Source organism: Aquila chrysaetos, chromosome 2, assembly GCF_900496995.4.
Source record: "Aquila chrysaetos chrysaetos chromosome 2, bAquChr1.4, whole genome shotgun sequence".
NCBI lineage: Eukaryota > Metazoa > Chordata > Aves > Accipitriformes > Accipitridae > Aquila > Aquila chrysaetos.
In genome coordinates this window covers 55,833,925-55,854,268 of record NC_044005.1, presented here as the reverse complement: position 1 = coordinate 55,854,268, position 20,344 = coordinate 55,833,925, and the positions used below count along the sequence as shown (strand labels likewise).

At 42.8% G+C, this 20,344-nt stretch overlaps 1 protein-coding gene across 2 annotated transcripts in view; it reads right to left on the bottom strand.

Annotated features, from left to right (window-relative positions):
- CEP85L (centrosomal protein 85 like) overlaps positions 1-13,270 on the bottom strand; it is a 122,696-nt gene extending 109,426 nt beyond the window's left edge. Inside the window, exon 1 of one of the 2 annotated variants that reach the window (XM_030035538.1) lies at positions 12,567-13,270. In XM_030035538.1, the coding sequence (XP_029891398.1) occupies positions 12,567-12,615 (49 nt within the window). In that variant the 5' untranslated portion in view covers positions 12,616-13,270. Of the gene's footprint in view, positions 1-5,431; positions 5,648-12,566 lie in introns of those variants that run through there. The other variant, XM_030035545.2, reaches the window with a different exon arrangement.
- Positions 13,271-20,344: the final 7,074 nt, after the last annotated feature.

The window sequence follows — 20,344 nt, the reverse complement described above, 5'->3', positions numbered from 1 at the left end:
AGGAAGTAGATTATTTATTAAAAGATAACAGTTGTTGAAATTTCACTCCACAAAAACATGTATCTTTTTCTGTGTATTACAGAATGCTGTCAGCTACTGCTGGCAAGACGGCACCTAGATAATTCTGGATCATTACCACTCCTAATTTCAGTGGCATGCACAGATCCCACATTATCTACATATACAAAATAATACCACCACCATCTTTATATTTGGTTCCTAAAATACCTCTAACATGCTTGGATGTAAAAAGTATTATTTTAAGTGACAGCTATGATACTGTTATTTTACCTAGATGCTGAATGGAAAGCAACAGCAAAAGACTTAACTGGGTTCCACAGCAGGTACATCCTAACTTTAAGGATACTGATTTTTCTACTCCACACCATGACTTTGACATAAGATTATGACCAGAAGTGAATCACCCGTGACAGCCAGTGTAAATTTATACAGTCGAAGGATTCTGAAGGGGACATCTCACCACAGTACTATCAAAACCGACAGCTACGCAAAGCTCATTCTAGTCATCACAGATGTGACCACGCTGTACAATAATGTTTCACGCCACGATGGCACTGAAGCCTGCGTGAAGCTCTTTCAAGGAAAGCAAGTCAGCATTTCAGCCCAAACACACTGCCAAAGTTATTTGGTTCGCCCTCACCACCACCAACTTTACCCAAAACCCTACTAATTATGCTAGAAGATCATACGATAGTATTTTGAAAGAAGTCAACCCACCTTCAACCCAGTTCCCCCATGCCTACTCATACAGTCCTCTGACACTGCTGAACTTATCCCAGTTGCAACTTCTTCCCCCGCCCCGAATCCTTCAAGGTTTCACAGCCTCTCTTTTGCACTTTCTCTCTGTCCCGTAGGGCTAAGTAACCACACAGCTCTTCAAAAGGAAAAGTCTACAAACAAACCCACAAATGGTCTCTCAGTGAACTGTTTGCTGTATTGTAGGAATAAACTTACTTCAGTTGGAAAACATTTATGTTTACTCATGATAGCTGCAACATCATTACTGCTGAAAGATTAAAGAAAACCTCACTTCGGTGCATGTTTCATGCACAACAATTCCTTGCCAATAAATACTCTATTTCAACTGCTGCAAAAACAACACAAATAGTGAGAAAAGGAAATGGAGGCAGGGAAACTTAAAATGCAAAAAAAACCTTTCCGAAAAATAGACACAAGAGCAGATGTCATACTTTAACATATTTATATAGGTTTTAAAACAAAGCTGACAGCTGATAGAATGGTGCAACAGCAGGCTCCTTCAATCAAAGGTGAAGCAAAAGATAAGCTGGATTCATTCAATCTGATATCCTGACACAATAAAGAGAACCAGGCATGTAAGGGTTCCTTGCAGACACAGGCAAAAATAAACTTACATGGACAAATAAATACTCTTGAAAAATAACATTAAAAAACTGGCATTCCAACCCTGACACCTAGACAAATATTTGCTAGGTGCACTTCATCTCTAGGATCCTTCCACAAAACACACTGCAACTTTTATTAAGACAAACGTCCAAAACAAGTTCCAAGTCTACAATGCGCTGTCTTCTCTTCCGAGGTGAGCAGTACACTGGTAAGAGAGGGTTTCTAATGCTTTCAGGGAAGGTGGCCAGATGACAGTTTCAGGACCCTTTTCACAGACACTCTGGAGGTGGTGGAAGCTCATGGCTCTACCAGCTGGCCGTGAACTGAGGTACCAGAAGGTTCTAGTCCCTCCTCTCACATCAATGCAGTTGAGAGTAGGTGGATGATACAGCTTAATCTAAGTGCAAAGAGGAGCAGGACAAAGTGGGATGAAATGACAGCCCCGACTACTCAATTTTTACATGTCGGTTTCTCAAAAGCACTTTACAATGTCAGATAGCTAAAGTATGATTCATCCTGAGGACTCATATCCTTTATTAGTGTGCTTTCTTGACAGAGCCTGCAAGCTATTTAATTAGGATCTCCTAGTTTTTCAGTTGGAAACTGAGTAATCCTAAGTATGAAGAAAGATAAAAATGTACAGATATAGAGGGAAGCAGGGAAAGAGAAACAGTAACACAAGAGTTTAAGCAGAAGAACATTGAGAGACACCTTTTTACTGGCATTTTTACTTTTACAGTCTGATAACATACTGCCTGGCATAGAAAGGCCCATGCCTGTCCTCTGTACTATTCACGTGCAAAAGAAATCACTTACTAGAGAGAGAAAAACTTCATTAAAAAGTAACAGAGAAAAATGAAAGTAGAAGAGAGAAACCCAAAGACGAAAATCCTCAAAATACAATCCTCAAAGTAAACATAAGCCTGACTGGCAGTATCAATTAGAAGAACCTGACTAGGGTCTTATTTTAAGGAATATAAACTTGTGCTCCAATTTCTTAAGAGCGCTAAATTTTAAGTAGACTACGTCACCAAACCTCTGGCTTCTTTTGCCTCCGGAATTCCTTAATAAAAGTTAAACCGTTAGTTTCCCGCTCCCCCCCCCCCCCCCGAAGTGCCTAAATGTACAATCTCTCATCACAGATAGTTATAGCTATAAAACATTTGTCTTCTATACACAACAGTATTTCAGTGTAAACTTTCACAAGTTACAATTTTTTATAACTTCACAAATGTGTATGGCACTGTGCAACAAGTTACAAAGTTTCTCGTGCAGGGAAGTATGCAACCTAGAAGAAAGAATGGGAACTAAGGACAATAAGTACATCAGTTTGACAGATGAGCTTTAGAGAATCTTGCCATGGCAGTTAAAGACATAATCAGGTAGCTCACACTCTACCAACCCCCCACGCCAGAATAGAAAGTAAGAGGTGCCCAGCTCTGTCCTTCCATCAAAGAGTCCAGCTGGCTAGCTTACGCTGCTGGTTAAAATGGGTTTGATCCGAGAATGCCGTTTGACATTAAAGCTAATCAGATCTTGTGGTCAGCTGCTACGCAAAGGCTGGTCACCTTTCTCAGCCACATACTCGCTTTTTCTTCCCCAGCATAAGCCCTGCCACTCCAGACCCCACAGAAAGTGGTTCAGGAACAAACTGTCCCTGCTTACAAAAAAGGTTATCTGCTAATTTGATTTCCTAAGCTGGCTCAGCAAGGAGTCAGACTAGAAGCAGTGCCAAGGAGGGAGTGGGAATGTACAGGCACACTTCTGATGCCTACCAGCAACCCGCTAGTAACTAAGCTTATCCCTACTGCCAAATTGCACATTAAGGCAGATTCTAAACTGGAGCAAGATAGGCATAAGTCTCCGCTGGCTTCACTGTGGAGGACAAAATCTGTTCAACTAGCAGAAAGCCACGTTCAACACAGCATTCTGCTAGCTAAAAAGGTAACAAAATCCTTAGACTGACACAGTATGTAATAATGGACTCAGTATCCCTGACTTCTATTCTAGAAAGTATGTATGTAAAACAAGAACTCAAATTTGTAACACACTTTATAATTTTCATACAGGCAGCATCTACCTGTAGTTATTTGATATCAACCCAATGATGAAATTCCTACCCTTGTCACGAAAGGAGGAGGTTTGCTTTCATTTCATCACTGACAGGAGCAAGACCAGGAATTCAGTCCAATTGTTGATGGCACTCCTGTGAGTTTTCCACTTCCAGATAGAGCATTTGCATAAAACAGAACTTCAAAATACAAACTGCAGATGTTTCTTATTTCACATTTGGCACACAGACTACATGTATTACCTCATGCCTGCTATGCTGGCTTGCCTCTTTGTCTTTGGACTCAATGCACTATTCACCCCATAGAAACACAAAATGATATTCTTAGTTTCCATTCACTTCCATATAGTAACTGCAGAGGAGAAGGTTACCTTTTAAACTTGGAAAGTATATCACTTATAATATGAAGAGGCGAACGTCTAGGAAAATAAACACATTAAGTTATGCTTACAGTTAATACAAACTTCAAACAGCAAGCCCTCAGGACATGCAGTCAGCTCCTAGAGCCTGTTAAAAAGCTGCGCACTTGTAGGTGATCAGCTGAATCCTTCGATCAAAAAAAGCTAATGATCACAGATTACCGTCTGTTTCAGCCCTTCTTGCAGCTTAGCTTTATTGGTATTCAAAATCGTAATCGGGTAAGTTTTTCTCCAAATTGTTTGTCATTTCAACATTTTTCTTACCAAATTACCTTTGTCCTCCCTCTTTCTGTTTAAAGAGTTAATTCAATCTCCTTTATGCATGGGGAAAAGTGAAGTAATCACAGCTGCTACAATGAGTCAAAAAATACTAAATGGTTTTAAGCAGTTCCCCCACTTAGCAAAGTGGATCAAATAAAGGAGTCTAGCAGTCTTACTTTTTTCAAAAAAGAGCATAATCTCTCTCCTTGTAATCAGGTATCAAATCTAAAGAGATCCTTGATGCCAAAATAAATGGTGAAGACAGAGACAAAAAAAAAAAAAAATTCACTGAAACATTTTGCCCAAGTATAACAATGCTAGAATTTTTTCCATCATTTTTCAGTGGTCTAACGTGCATTATACACACAACAGGATCTACTTTAATATGGCTGTACCAGAGACGGAGCCTCCAGACTACAGTTTTAGCGCATGCTAACGGAAGTATGCACATCATGTAAGGGACTTCCCACATTGTTACATTTGGGTTAAAAGGATGAAATTCTGGCTTCACTTAAGTCATTAGGAGATTTTCCTTAAAAACTTCCAATGCTTATGTCACAAGGCACAACTTTTCCCCAAACTCAGCTTCTCAGCTTCCACTCACACCTATTCAATATAAGCAAGGACACTACTCTGGAATTTAAAAAGAAAGAGCAGTAGTTAAAAAAAAAAAACCAAACCAAACAAACTTTCACACTGTACACCATCAACCCTACCTAGGATACTTCCAGTCAAAACCAGTACTTCTTGCGTTTCCATCTTCACAACTACAATCACTTTTGAGGTAAAACTTTGCATTACAATAATTCTACTGACCACAAAAAAAGCCCTTATTCAATCGGTTTGGTATTTTGGATGATGAAGCGAACAGAAAGAGGTTAAGATCGCAACTGTTAGCTTTGTTTCCCGTAAAGTCTATAGCAAAAGTGATAAAGTTTTAAGTAATGGTATTTTCAATGCCTTTTAGTGCTTCTAGCTGGGTCACTATACTCCCATTTTTTCTTATTACCCACAGAACTATCAGGCCTTTGATCAGTGCTAGTCACTGAACTTTTATACAAAGCATTAATTCTCAACAGGAAGAATGTCTCCAAAGGTTCAGAACTGCCAAAAGGTATAAATAGCTTTGCTGTAGGGTAGGCATTCAGGAGAGAAGATAGCATATTTTAAAGAAATACAGACTTGAAAAAAAGTCTTATTTATTCTGAAACATTTGAAAAAGTTGCAGCTTTCCACACCATCTGGAAACTAGGCTACAAAAGGAGTAAAGCAGACATTAAAAACATAAGGATACCTTATAAGGAATCTCAGATCTGACTCCAGGACGATTCAAGAATGCTTCTTGTCTGAATCCTACACCACCAGTCTCTTAACATATTAGGAAGCTGAAAGTTTGAAAAGTATCATTTTCTACTTGCATTTGCTAAGTCTACTTTAGGTATTTTAATCAATGAAGAAGCAGCATGACTTTTCCTTGGCACTACTTGCGCTGCCCTTCCTCAGCGAGACTGAGATAGGCCCCTACTACCCCTCCAGTCATTATCCATTATTCTGGACCCGTTTCAACCTGTATGCAAGTCCACTAATTGGTGGAAGCTACACTGTCCAGTGGAATTAATGTCACTTTTTCCTGATCCTCTCTCTTAATCTTTCTTGGCCTTCACAGTAAGTCTGAGGATTAACTATATACTTCCTGATGTCATCAGCAATGAAGCAGGATTGTGCTAGGACATTTTTCCACTATCCAGCAGCTGACTGAAGAGCCAACCCATTTGACTCCAGATATTCTGCACCCACCTGACACCAGCATAGACGCTTCCTGCAGCAATGTCTCACACCAGGGTCAGGCAACTGTAAAACCCCCTTCAGTATTTATTGAACTTTAGTATTCTCCTGGTCCAGCTCCCCAAATTAGCTTGCGATAAGGCTGAACAAGTGCTACAGTGGGCACAGGGGAAGCAGTAAGGATACATGAGCAGAGGTACCCAGAAGGTACCAGTGAGTACAGCAACTACCCACTAGATTATTTTAGCTGTAAAATGAAATCATGCCCTGCAATCCACCCACATACACCCCTTCAGGCAAAAGGAGGAGTCTACCTGTCACATTTTCTGAAATTTCAGGGACTATCATACCTTGAAAGAAAAAAAGAAAAAAAAAAAAAAATCTCAACACTTGCCCTTCTTTTATTTGTGTTAATGCCTCCTTTTACAGAGGGGCCATTCGATTCTCAAAAAACAGCAAAGATCCCTGGAGAATGAGGACAGAAAGATGCAGTGCCACTTACAGCATGGCTGGCTGCGGAGAAATAGGTCACTTGAGCGTAGCTGTGCAATCAATAGGATGTTCAAGCCCAGGCAACCAAGCCAGATGCTGTGGAGAATGGTGCCCGGGGAAAGCTAGCATCCTTCGCAAAGGGGCGATTCCACAGGGCTCAGCAGTTTCAGAGCACATGAGGGATGATGGGTCAGGACTAACACAGACCTAAGCACACTTGTGAGCGTATTTACACAAGTTATTCCCTGCTGCATGTTCTCCTCCAGCCATCCACCTCTGGGCCTCTGCACCCAATCTGCAGTCTCCCGTGTGCCACGTTTAGAACCTCCTCAACTTGCCCTAGACAGCAAGACACTCCCATGTGGAAGCCTGTGACAGAAACCAGAACCTTATTATACTTCAGTACACCTTCCCACACCTTCCCCCAGTGTTGGCAGGAATAAACTTCAGGGCTATATACAGTATTATTCCAGGTCTACCAAAAGAAATGCTCAAAACATAATGGCTTCCTCCTTCAGAAGTTGTAGCGGGTGCAGGTGCCAAGGTTCTGGTAGTGGGGGGCTGGAGGGGGACCTCTGTGCCGGACACGGCGGGTTCCAGTGCACCCACCACAGGGCACGGCTGAGCCCCACAGCCAAGACGGTGGCACCTCAGGGAATACGTGCGTAAGGAAGGGCAAAACACTGCCTGGGAGCAATGAGTGAGGGGGAAAAAAAGCGTGAGAAATGGCTCTGCGAGCCCAGAGGTGAGAGCGGGAGGAGAGGAGGAGCGGGAGCTCCGGGCACCTGAGCAGAGATTCCCCATCAGCCCCTACAGAGACCAGGCTCGAGCAGGGGAACAGCAGGAAGGAGCGTGGAGAAGAGCTGCCACAGCCTGACCCCATGGCCAAGTCTCTTTTTCCTGTGATGGTAACTGGTAAGCAATCTCCCTGTCTTCATCTCAACTCACAAGCTCTTCCATCCTATTTTCTCTCCTGTCTTGCTGAGGAGGGGGAATGAGGGGCTGGGTGGGCATCTGGCAGCAAGCTAAGTTTAACCCACCACAGAAGTCAGTAAGAAAGCCACTTTTTGAAATCACATAGCAAACACACTGAACATGTTTTAAATGCTAATCACAATGAGACTGCTTCATTGTCAGTGTACAACTCCAAGACACAATTTGGGCATCTGAGAGACTACTGACAACTACAACCAAGTCAGCACTTTTTCAGCCAAAAAACAACCAGCACAGGAATTGACAATTAGTTTAACTCTCCAACTATTAAGCCGCAGGCAAGTTATATAATAAAAACAGGCATCCAAAGAGTACAGGAAGCAAGGCAGTAGATATTGAACAAGTGTAGTTACTATCTCCCTTTTCCTTAATGAACCTGTCTACAACAAACAGGCTTTGCTTCCAACAATGGCAGATGATCACCTACAACCTCAAGTCACGCAAAAACTATTTGATTTAGGAGGCTTTCAGCTATTCTTACCACTATGCATTGTTATTGCATTTGGCAACTTTTCCGTATTTTGAAATGCACGGGGTCTTTAACGGGTTCTTTAACAGGTATTAAATGCCTGGCAAAATCTTAGCTTAAATAATTTGCAATTGTAACAAGCAATATTTGGCGGACATAAATCCTAGGCATTTTTTGGAGAAACTACAGGTGCTCTTATCCTAACTAGCACTTCCTTCGCCACCATCCCCTAGTGCAGACATGATGGCTCAGGCTGCTTTTTACCATATACTTAGTCTGTACAACTGTTTAGAATTAATGCATTCTTCTCAAAATCATTAAACTAATTACTACTTCCTTTAATTAAAGTTTTAAAAGCACAGAATTACTGAAACCACAAGTCTATATTCAGTCAGTAAATGTTTAACATACAGTTAACATACAAGAGATTAGAACAATTGCTAACCCCTAAGACCAACAATATAATACACCTTTACATCTATCACTCTTTTCTTGCTAAGCAGTTATGACATCCATGTTTTGTACACATTAAAAAAGAGTGGATACTATGTCCATAAAAGTGAATTGCCTGGAGGGAGGAAAAAAAAAAAAAAGGCATTTTTTTTGAAGGGAAGTAAGTAACTCCCATTCACCACCACTCAAACATAGAATGCCATTTCACGTCATTGTGATCTGTGAAAGATAGCAAAGGCCATTCTAGCAGCCAGTCTTGCAGCTGGAGCATTAAATTTTTAAGCTTGGGTAATCAATCATTAGAATGCACCATATACATATGCGTGTATATATACACACACACACTTATAACTGGTAAACAATCTGAAGTCCACTCTTGGTCACACTAACTCACCCCTTAGTGCCTTGCCTAGCCTGCAAAGATAAACCTGCCTTCTCAAGATGTCCCGAGAGCTGTCACATCCCCAGCTGCAGACCTCTCACAGCAGACCAATAAAAGTTGGTACGGAAATGAAACCACTGGATTTCTGTCCCCCCTCCACCCAGAAAGGATGAAAAAAGAGTGTCGTCGGCCCCGTCCTCCCCACCCTGGCTGTGTTGTGAAGCTGCCTGTGAAGTCCACGGGTAACCCAAGGAGGCAGCACCCCGCGGGCCTTATAGTGTGTCGCGACCTTACTGCTGCTGACACTTTGATTATGACATCATTCAATAATCTTTCAGACCCACGTGTGTCATGCTCGCTGCCAACAAGGGTTAAGTATGAGAACACGGGCGACTTCTGGGATTTGCCTTATGAACAGATCACATTGCCAGGGCTCTAGAAGCAGAGGGATGCAGGCTGCTATTTTTAGGGAGTGTCAATCACATCCTTTTGAGCACCTTACTTCTAGTTTTCCCCACTTCTTGCTTTTGTCACATGAACAGCTCTTACCAGCCAGATTTCAGTAGTGGTCAACCATTGGTAATATTGGACAACAGAGAGAAGCTTGACTACAGGTGGTACAGTTTACTGAAAGTAATGAATACTTTATTTTTCATTTTAAAGCATGTTTGTTTCCACAGGCATCTGTCGGACACGCATAGCCTAACTGAATGACTCTGAATCCCAGAGGAACAACACATCTAGATGAACACTTTCATAGTCTTAAAAGAGTTATTAAACAACTGTGCATTTCAAAGGATGGATGGTCTAGATGAATAAGCAAAGGGCTTGAAATGCTGTATGCCCTTCACTGCAGTTATTTAAATTCCCGCAGCATAGTGGGTAACTGCTGTCTTTATAGAAGTATAAACTATGCTGCAAGGTTTTCATAAACAGTTAAATGTGTACAAGAAGACTCAAAGACTGTAAGTCAATCATATACATACCAAAAATAGCAATTTAATTTTTCAGGACAGGTACTGAGACTGTAAGAAGCTGAATTTATTTTGCATGGGCAGCAAACTTTGTCATTAAATCCACTGGTTAAACAAGAAGCACCTATCTAAAAAAAAGAAAAAAATCTCAGCGGCATGCAAACAAGACAGTGTATTTTTTTCAGAGAATGCACTCCTATAGAACTGAAAAGCAAGAACAATGTGGGAGTTACAAGAGGGAATAAAACTGAAGGCCACAAATTAAATACTCCCCAAGAAGTGTCCTTGCTAGTTACATTTTAAGAAAAACAGAATTAATTTGCATTTATTACTGAAAATCTGATAATTCCCCTGTGTAAATAGTTACAGAATTCTTCAGTAGGCACCTAGCTTTGTAAGGGTATTGTAAGATTTTCAACAGAAACAGGACTTCTAAATACCCATATCCATAGATAACCAACATACAACTAGCAAAATAGAATTAACAAGTCATAAACTGTTATGCTGCCACACCAATATTTAAAAGACAATCAGAATCCATAGCAAGTAGTTGCTGTTAAAAGAATTAAACATATTTCGGCAAAAGGAAAACTCCTTCAGCTTGAAAAAGAAAACCTTAAACTTCTGCTTCCTAGTTGGACGCTACCGTTCCACGACAAAATGCTTTTCCCATGGACAGCTTCCTTCTCAAAAAAAAAAAAAAAAAAAAAAAAAAAAAAAAAAAACCACAACCAAAACAAAACCCAAACAAGCCAAAAAACCACACCAAATATCTAACCTGGCAATAATATAACAGCACAGGATCTTAGTAGCCATCATCCCTTCATTAAAATACCTGCATGGAGCTAATTAACTTCCTCTTCTTTAGAGGGATTACAGACCTCGCAAAACAGCTTCTCGACTCTTTCAAAGTAAGACTGATGAAGGAAGGGACTACTATGTTGGAAATTACAATGCACAGCTCATATCTCAAGGTTAAACCTTTATCCACTTTCTAATTAACCACCACCTTCTGTTAGTCTATCTTATCTCAAATTAGAGATTTTTCAAATTAGAGAAGTTTTGCTACATTACATTTCTACTGCTTATAGATAAACATAGATTTCAAACTGCATATTAACCTTTAGTATTTAAAGAAAAGAGGGGATGGAGGAGGAAAGAAAAGCAATACACAAAATTAGTTCTCAAATCTTAAAGACAATTCTGACAAACAAACAAAACATTCATCCAATAACTGACTGATCAGAATTGCTGACAAATGCAACATGGTACTAAAACACTTTTATTTGACCCAAACCAAAGGGAAGATGCTGTAACAAATGGCACAATCCAAAGTTTTCTGAAACAAATGCAAAATGAACACCAACAATCTTTGTAACAGTCTGAAGTTAGTGCCAGGGTGTGCTTGTGGTATAACCTTCTAATATTCCTGCCCCAAACACAAATAATCAAGAATTAAAACACCCTAAATTCCTGCAGTTTCCATCAAATCAACTGAAATCTCTGCACCTAGTGTTCAGAATACCCAGTATCTTCGCAAGCTGTAGCACAAAGATAAGGTAACTCCATTCTTCTGTGGGAAGCATTAAAAAAAAAAAAAAAAACAAAAAAACAAAAAAAAACCACACAAAACCAAAAATCACAACACTTCAGCAATGCAAAGACGTTATACATAAAAATGAATAACTTAATAATAGTACAGAAAAAGGGAAGAATGTCTTCTTTCACATTATAGGGACTGAACATAAGACTACTTGATAGAGATTCAGGCAGCTGCCGAGAACCTCTTAGCAGCTCTTGTATTTGCAAGACAAACCCTATCGGTCGAAAGCAAAACAATCCTGCCATTTAAATATGTCAACTAACTGTATATGCATTATGCAGTCATATTTTGCAATCCCAAAATTAAAACACGAATCCAAATTTCTGAAGGAAAAAGAATTCTTCCAACACTTAAAAAATTATTTCAACGCTTGCAACGGCAGAGCCAAACCACAGACCTTCGCAGTGATCAATTACTTCAGTAAGTCAAAATATCACAAAATATCTGCAGGAACTCTGCCAGAGTAAAGCAGGTGATAGAGTTGGCAGTATTTTCAAATCCTGAAAAGGGCATCCAAAAGAGTCGGTACCTAGTCTTACCTGCCCAAAAGTAACGCTCGTACGGCTCTGCAATCAATTCACCTATTTTCCTCCGCCGGTTTTGACAGCCTTTACGGTGGAAAGTGAGCCCATCGCTTACAGATAGGATGTCTCCCCAGTAACAACCCAACTCCAAGCGTAAAATTTCAACGTATCCCTGCCAACCCGCAGGAACTAGGCTCTAATTAAACCAGAGACAGAAAAGTGGTGCAAAAAAAAAAAAAAAAAAAAAATAGGACTCGACCGATTTGTTGCAGTCTAAGTTTAAAACCAAAAGCATACAGGAAAGCCCCCTTCCAGCCTCTGCCTAAGGGCATACTAACAAAACGGGGAGGGGGGGGAAGCCCAAGACAAGGAAACGGATTATGTGGGTTAAGCTCAGCTTTTATCATCCGCTACGAGGTCCAGCTAAGTCAACACCGAGCCCCCCCGCCCCGGACGGCCGGCCCCGGGCCGAGGCGGCGGCGGAGGGGCCGGTCCCCGCGCCCTCTCCGGGAGGCCCCGCCGCCACGTTCCCGCTCACGGAGCCGGGCGGCGGGGGGGGGGGGGGGTGCCCGTAACGCTTCCCGCCCGCGGCGGGGAAGGAGCCGCTTCCTCAGACGCGTCTGTGGGGAGCCGAGCCGAGCCGGGCCGGGGAAAGGGAAGCGGCGCGGCGCGGCCCGGCCCGCCCCACCGCCGCTGCCCCACGGCGGCGGGGCCCTTCTGCCTTCATCCCCTCCCGCCCCGCCGGGTTCCTTACCCGCCTTAAAGCCGCGCAAGCCGAGCTGGGGGTGCAGCCCGCCCCACATGGTGCCGGGCCGGGCCAGGGGGGGCCGCCGCTCCTCGGCGGTCGGCAGCGGCGCGGAGCTGCGCGCTCTCCGGCGGGCAGTCGCGGCCCGGATGGCCGGCGGAGGCGGCCGCGGCCGCTCCCGCTGCCGAGGAGAGGTTAGCGGGGGGCCGTCGCCGCGGCGGGGGCTGCCGCCTGCCCCGGGAGCGCCGCGGCCATGGTGCCGGGCCGCGGCCGCGGAGGGCGGTGGGACCTCGCCGCCCCCCTCGCAGCAGACAAAACTTGCTTTATCGCGCTGCCGCCGCCGACCGCCTGCCTCTCGGGCGCTGGGAGCGGGGCGGAGACAGGGGCGGGAGCCCCGCAGATGCTGCTGCGGCCGCTGCTGGGGGACGAGCCGCTCGCATAACCCGGCCCACGGGGAGGGGGCGCGGGGCGAGCGGCTGCCAGGCAGCGCCGGGCCCCGGGGGCGAGTCCGCCCGGCCCGGCCCGGCCCGCAGGCCCTCAGCGCCCCGCTGCAGGCCCCGCCGAGGGCCGCAGAGGGGGGGTCGGGCGCTGCCGTTGGCCTCGGGTCTGTCAACTGCCTGGGCCGGCCGCCCTCCCCGAGGCTTCCCCGGGCCGGGGTGAGCCGCCTTCCTGCCCGCTTAACCTGGGACCGAGGGAGCGGGCAGCGGGCGACGGCGTGTCACTGTCGTCGGGGAAGACGCTTAACTGAAAGCGCTTAATTTGGTCTAAGGGCATTGGTAAAGAGAAGTGAAATGCCGTACTCCAGAATTACGGCGTTCGAAATACCCAAGGCCGGTACGTGCAGACTTAGAAGAGTTTGTAATAAAATCACCATTTTCCTGTACTTTTTCAGTAAGAAAACGTGGAAGAATCGTAACGTTTGGTTGAACAATCAGTTCCACCGGAAGATCCTCAGTATCGTCATAAACTTTAAGCCGCAGGACTGGAAACAAAATGCTCCTGTCAGCAATAATTCAAACCCAGTAAGAGGCTTCCCCCAGCTGCTTTGAGTCTGCTCCAAATACTTGGAGACACCGTTCTGCAATAGCAGCCTTGGTGTTACTGCTGTTTGCAGCTGCAGCCCGGTGGTCCCCATTGTAAACCACCTTCTGCACAAGTGTACACTGAGTCGATCAGCAGTGCACATTGTCAGACAAAAATAGAAAGAGAAGATACTTTGACAGCTTCTAACTTCAGTGTAACCATCCTGAAATTACAAAACCCGCCACCACGGAGAGAAGAAAAGCAGTACTTTAGACAGCATTGCAGAGTATGATGGACGTGGTGGCTTAGGGAGGTGAGGTGAAACAGGAGCCATCCTGTGTTTGTGTGGAAACATTCACAATCGATAAATAAAATCTGCGTTCAAACACTTCCTGCTGAACCGATGCATTTTTAATTAGTAGCTGATGATCACAGAACAGCTTTTAACTCTTTGGAAAGTTATATGTTATATTTCAGCACAAGTCATATTTTATTTATGCCTATCTAGGTATTTATAATGTACTCAGTAAAAGAGCGGCCTCAGAAGTACCGGCATGAGCATGTAGAAATGCTCATGTTGTTATTTCATCCTCTTATCTGTATAAAGCCCTTACGTACTCACTGAAGACCTGACGTGATGTGCATTCTTCACCAGCTCGTTTTAACTATGGAGCATAACTGTCACTAGGTGTTTTGTAGGTAGAGTTGTAGAAACACAGGCTTTAAAACAGTAAATACTGAATAAAAACCCCAAATACTAAAACTCCAGGAGATCCCGTCAAAGTCTTCAGACTGTTGCTAGAGGTCCTCTGAATGATAAGAGGTCGGAAGCATTTTCAAGAGGCCACAAATACTGGCTTACAGTAGAAGACCAATGCAGGAAACTAAATTATTCTTGATAACACCTCAATGAAATTGTCCAGCCTTTCAACACTGAAGCCAACTTCGGTATTGAAGAATGTTTGCGAGAGAAAGCATGGTAGGTAAACATGAATGTAAGAAGGAAGAATAAAAGTTAAAAGTATCTTGCAAAACACTCAAGACTAAGAAACATGTAAGCAGCTTAGGTCAAGACCTCTTTAAAGGACTTGTCTGCATGTAACTTTTGTTGCATGCTGTTTTGTTGGATAAGCATGCGTACATAGCATATTTACAGGAGGACGCAGTGAGCTGTGAGGAAGCTGAATATCAAGAAGGGGAAGGCATCTAGCAGCAGGCGAGGAGAAAAATTACCTCATCACTGCTGAGCTCTGGAGTTTGTGATGCTGTCCTGTAATGCAGCTGCAAGAATCCAGAGGCATATCATGACCCCAGAAAGCTGCATGCCTGGAAAAGGTGTGATAACAGTTCTTCCATCTCCTAATAAATGTCACTGCAGTGTTTTTATGTACCTTGGTATTGCCATTCGTGGAAGTTTTACAATTTCCTATGTATCTCATGCCTACTCGTGAACAATACCACAGAGGAAAAAAACAGATTAAAAGGCCAAGATGAGGGTGGCAGAACACAATCAGGTAGTGTGGCTGAATCACCTCTGACAGCAACGCTGTGTCTTCCGAGGTGTCCCCGCTGAGGCATCTGTGCTTTGACAGTGCTAGTGCTCAGAGCAGAAAGCAAAAAAACATGCTTAAATTTAAGCAGTCAGGTAACAGAACCTGAAACATGTTCATCCTTTTGATTGGATTTTAAGTTATTTTTATAGAAACTGAATGTAATTAGTAAAGCTTTTTTGCCACAAATAACCTCAGTGTATCTGTCTGAAACTGGGCCAAACTGAGGCCAGTACTTTTAGTCTGTAAATAAATGTCGTGGTTTAACCCCAGCCAGCAACTAAGCACCACGCAGCTACTCACTCATTTCCCCCCCACCCAGTGGGATGGGGGAGAAAATCGGAGAAAAAAAAGTAAAGCTCGTGGGTCGAGATAAGAACAATTTAATAGAACAGAAGGGAAGAAACTAATAATGATAATAATAACAATAATAAGATGACAACAATAATAATAATAAAAGGATTGGAATATACAAAACAAGTGATGCACAGTGCAACTGCTCACCACTCGCTGACTGATGCCCAGTTATTTCCCGAGCAGTGATCCCCCAGGCCAACTCCCCCCCAGCTGGGCATGATGTCCCATGGTATGGAATATCTCTTTGACCAGTTTGGGTCAGCTGTCCTGGCTGTGTCCCCTCCCAACTCCTTGTGCCCCTCCAGCCTTCTCGCTGGCTGGGCATGAGAAGCTGAAAACCCCTTGACTTAGTCTAAACACTACTTAGCAACAACTGAAAACATCAGTGTGTTATCAGCATTCTTCTCATACTGAACCCAAAACATAACACTATACCAGCTACTAGAAAGAAAATTAACTCTATCCCAACCGAAACCAGGAGACACGCAGATCTCAATGTGCCAATGCAGCGTGCCCTGAGGACATCCCAAGCCCCTCTTCTTAGCCAGAGTCTGTTGTCCCACCTAGGAGGCCCAGCCATGCAGAGGTGGTGGGTAGTACTGGCTCCAGCCCGTTCTACGTGCATTTGTCCCTCTCTGCCTAATGGAGTGTACCTACACTAAAATGACTTGCAGTAGCTTATCACCTCTTACATCTCTTGCGTTGATAAAAATTAGGAGCGTGGCAATCTGTGTTCCAGTACTGCCCCACTCAAGAGGGGTATAAAGGTCTTGGTACTCATAGAAAACGGCAGCGTGTTACCAGGGAGAACTCATGTAACCTTACGCGTGAACCACCGGTAAGTGGTAACAGCCTGCATCCCCAGATAATTATTGTGAAATGTGATGCTCCAGACAATGAATGGACTCAAGTTCTTATTGTCTGAAAAGCCTTCTCCCCACCTCTTTCTTCTGACACAAACTCCACCCTCTTGGCAGAATCAACAAAGAAAAATAACAATAGAAAGTAACAGCTTAAACATTGGTACTAGGCAGATGCTGTCTCATTAATGTCAATTGCAGCACATCTTACCCAAGGGTTTGTGATCTATTTCCAGGTTCAGAAATCACTTTTTTTTTTTTTTTTTCCCTGAGTAAAAACATAATGCTCTAAATGGAACTAAGCTGAAGCATAACCTCTGAAAGCAGCATTTTTCTTTGATTAAAGCCAGAAATGCGTTCAATATTTATTCTACACACTTGCTTTCACATTTAATAGAATTAAAAGATTATTAAAAAAACCTGAACGCTAAATAGCTAAACGTTGTTCCAAGAGAATGCAGGCTATTTCCCCTATCTGATTAAGACATCAGGCATGCGTGCATTCTATGAAAAAGCAACAGCGTCATTTCTGCAAGCACATCTATATTGTAAATGAGTTTGAAATTAAAATCACAAATCTTCAGTTATTGAGTTGCTTCATTAAGTACAGAAATCCTTTTCCTCCACCCACAACTTTTTCAGTTGAACACTGTATCCTAGCAAAGTCAAGGCAGCCTTTAAGAAGCCTAGAAGCAATTCCTCCTGCTTTGCAAAAAATAACTATGTATGTTACAAAGCGAGATGTTAAACTCTATTAGGTGGCACTATAATTAAGAACAGATTAGCTTACCTAATAAACTGCACCCCTGCTGGTAGGGGCAGGTTGGCCTACAAAAGACTGAAATGTTCCACTAAAAGTACATTGCATAGACTGCATAGCATTAACAATAAACTGTGTCACCCAATATCTGCCAAGCAGGCATCATGAAATAACATGGTGTATGCAATGTTTCTATTTTTGCCTTTTCTACAAGCAAATGAGCGTGCACGTCTGAGAGATTCAGATCAACTCTGTGTCATCAACTCTGATACCGCAGGAAGAAGAACATATGCAGGGGGTGGGATCCAGTGACATCTAACCGGTAACTTGTGAAGATAATCAGGAATTTCCCACGTATATTTTTCTCAAGGGGAAAATTTTGAGTTCTGCTATTCTACCTGCCCTTTTCTCCATCCCCTCCTCTCCCAAAGGCAGTGGGAGAGAAGGGCAAATACAAATGACCTGGGAGGAGATGGAGACAATATGTAAAAACCTACAGGCTGCAGGCAGGCTGCCTTCTCCCAGGTGTCCAGGGTTGGTTCCTAAGACATTTAAGAGCCAGACTGCCTGTACCAGAGCAGCAAGCCTCTTCCCCTAGCCCTGGTGGGACTCACTACCATATCTAACTTCCTTTCAGGACATAACACTTCAACAGAAAAATATTTTTAAAAATTGTTTCTCCTACTCACATTGCATGACTTTTTTACAGTCTCCCCAGTTCTCTTGTTCTTGAGCCCCCTCAAGTCACCTTCACCTTCTATGAACACACTATCTGCTTTTAGGAGCACCCATCCTTTTCTTTTCCGGTAGGTCTAAGACAAAAAGACATAGCAAGCTGTAAATCCTCTTGAGACATAGGACTGAGACCTCTTGACGATATTCTACATCTGTTATGATGCTGAAACATCTGATGAAGACCGTATTTGGGACCTGTTGCAGTCTAGAGGCTTCTTTGTAATAATTAATAAAAAATGTTAATTTGGTGCTTCATAGTATTCTTTGGTATTCTTCAGAGAGAAAGACCAGCAAGATGAAGAAAATGAAGGCATGAGATAACTGTGCTACCAGTCATCAGACCAGGCAGGCACGACTCAGTTCCAAAATGGCTATACCAAAAACCTTTCAATTTGGGATTATCAAAATACTGAACTTTTTGTATTTACTTTTCTGTGCTAAAACTTATGCTAAAGCCTAAGAAGCCTCAGCAGTGCTGCAGTTCAGATTTTCAATCTGACTGCCACTGGCAATGCTTGAGTTTTTACAGTTGACATTACTTCAAGGCAGTCTTGTTTGACTTCGTGTTATACACAGAGAAATGAGTGCAGAAGGATAAAGCTATACAGATGATATCGCTATACGATAACTTGCAGATTTTTTAAGCTTCTTTATGTAGGTTAAACTCCACCTCAGATGTGAAGTAACTGCCATATTAGAAGCACAAGATGGCATTTAGCCTGACCTGTTTAAAACCTACCTGCTTTAAAGGTTAATCAAAAAGCACCCCCCTTGTATGCAGTCACTGAAACAAAGGATCAGACCGTGCAGTGAGGTTCCCTGCTCCATCTCCACCTTGGTGCAGAAAGGAGTAAATCCTGTTTTCCTTTTGCAACAAACATCCCCGCTGAATTATATAACTTTTGAGAAATACAGGATTTAAAATTACAAGTGACTGTATACAGGAAGGCCGAACACACTACAGCACAACCAGCCAGCGATGCAACATCGTATGAATGCTTGGAAATGGAAATTTCTTCCAAGTGGCCATCATTGTCTGCTTATAGCCTGAAATATGTAGTTTGTTTACTCCAAGTCAGAAATACAACCTATGAACATTACCAGTCAGAAAATTATCTGGTCACTTGTGTTTGAGCCAAACCCAGTATTGCTGCAAACGGATGAAATTTCAGTAAAGTCAATGGAGTTATGCCAGTGCTCAGTTTAGTCAGCTCAGTGCTGTCATATGCCCATATGCAAAAGTTGGATGGAAAAATTTATTTCATGCTTTAACTATAAATACAATTAACTTCATGAAGCTCCCCACCCCATTTTTTTCTCCACTGACTGCTGTTCTACAAAAATCACTGGCATTGATTCTACAATAATTCACTACTATATACTATAATAATGTAACTACTATATACTATAATAATGTATCAATATTATAGTACTTCGTTTTCTCTCAGCAGTGAGAGGTCCATGCCTAAAATGAGGGGGTATTCTATGCTGGTAGAATAAAATCCAGTCTAAAAGGACACTTTTAGCCCCACCCCGCACAGCCCCTGCAGATGTCGCAGAACCAGCATTCGGTCGTGGCACTGCTGGGAACTTCCCCGTGTGCAGGACAGGCAGCCTTAGAAAACACTCTGGTTGGGTTATGCCTGAGACTACAAAGCACAGTTTGCTTATATCTTGTGCTTCATATCCTTCAGTCTTTTCAGTAGCATTCTCACATTAAACTAATAAGCATATATATTAGCCCACACTTTTTTAGACAAACCCAGTTCACCCAAGAGGGTAGAAAATGACTGAAATGCAAAAAGTGGACTGTACTAGTTTGTACTGACCACAGTGCCCATCAGATTTGTTTCATGGGACCTCAGGGTTTGTATATGACATATGTACGAATCCACCACGGTATCCTTAGCCTGTTTTGCTTTTGACTTAAAATTAACACAGACAAGAGTGTTTATTAAAAGTAACTTTGCGACTCTGGCTCGGCTGTAAGATTGTTCTCTAGGATTCCACATTTAACACACTGCTTGAGTGACCAAATTGATCCGGGAGGCGTTTTAGTAAACATGCAACCTGATCTTTGCTCACAGAGAAAACAACAAGAAATTGAGCTTCTAAGTGAGCATGTAGCTTTAAATGCACATAAATAAAAGAAGCATAGAAGTTTAAGTATTGCTGCTTAAATTGTTGGGGACTGTCCCACTAATTTAGGAATACCATGGTTTAAGAATTGCACATCATGTTGTGCACCGGTGTACCATTCTAATACCTCAAATCTGGTTAAATCAATTAAAATTAAATTGAAGAATCATAATTCCAATTTTCTGGTTAATGCAGGACAGTATGGTACAAATACGCTCTCTACTTTGGCTGTTTAGTTCTCAGTGTTACTATCTTCTGAGCCAAGCATCAGAAGATCAATCCAGACCATGGGAACGTCCCCTCAGCTTCTGAAGGAAGACTGATTGCCATCTCTTCACAAGGTAAGTAGCTTGAACCACCCAA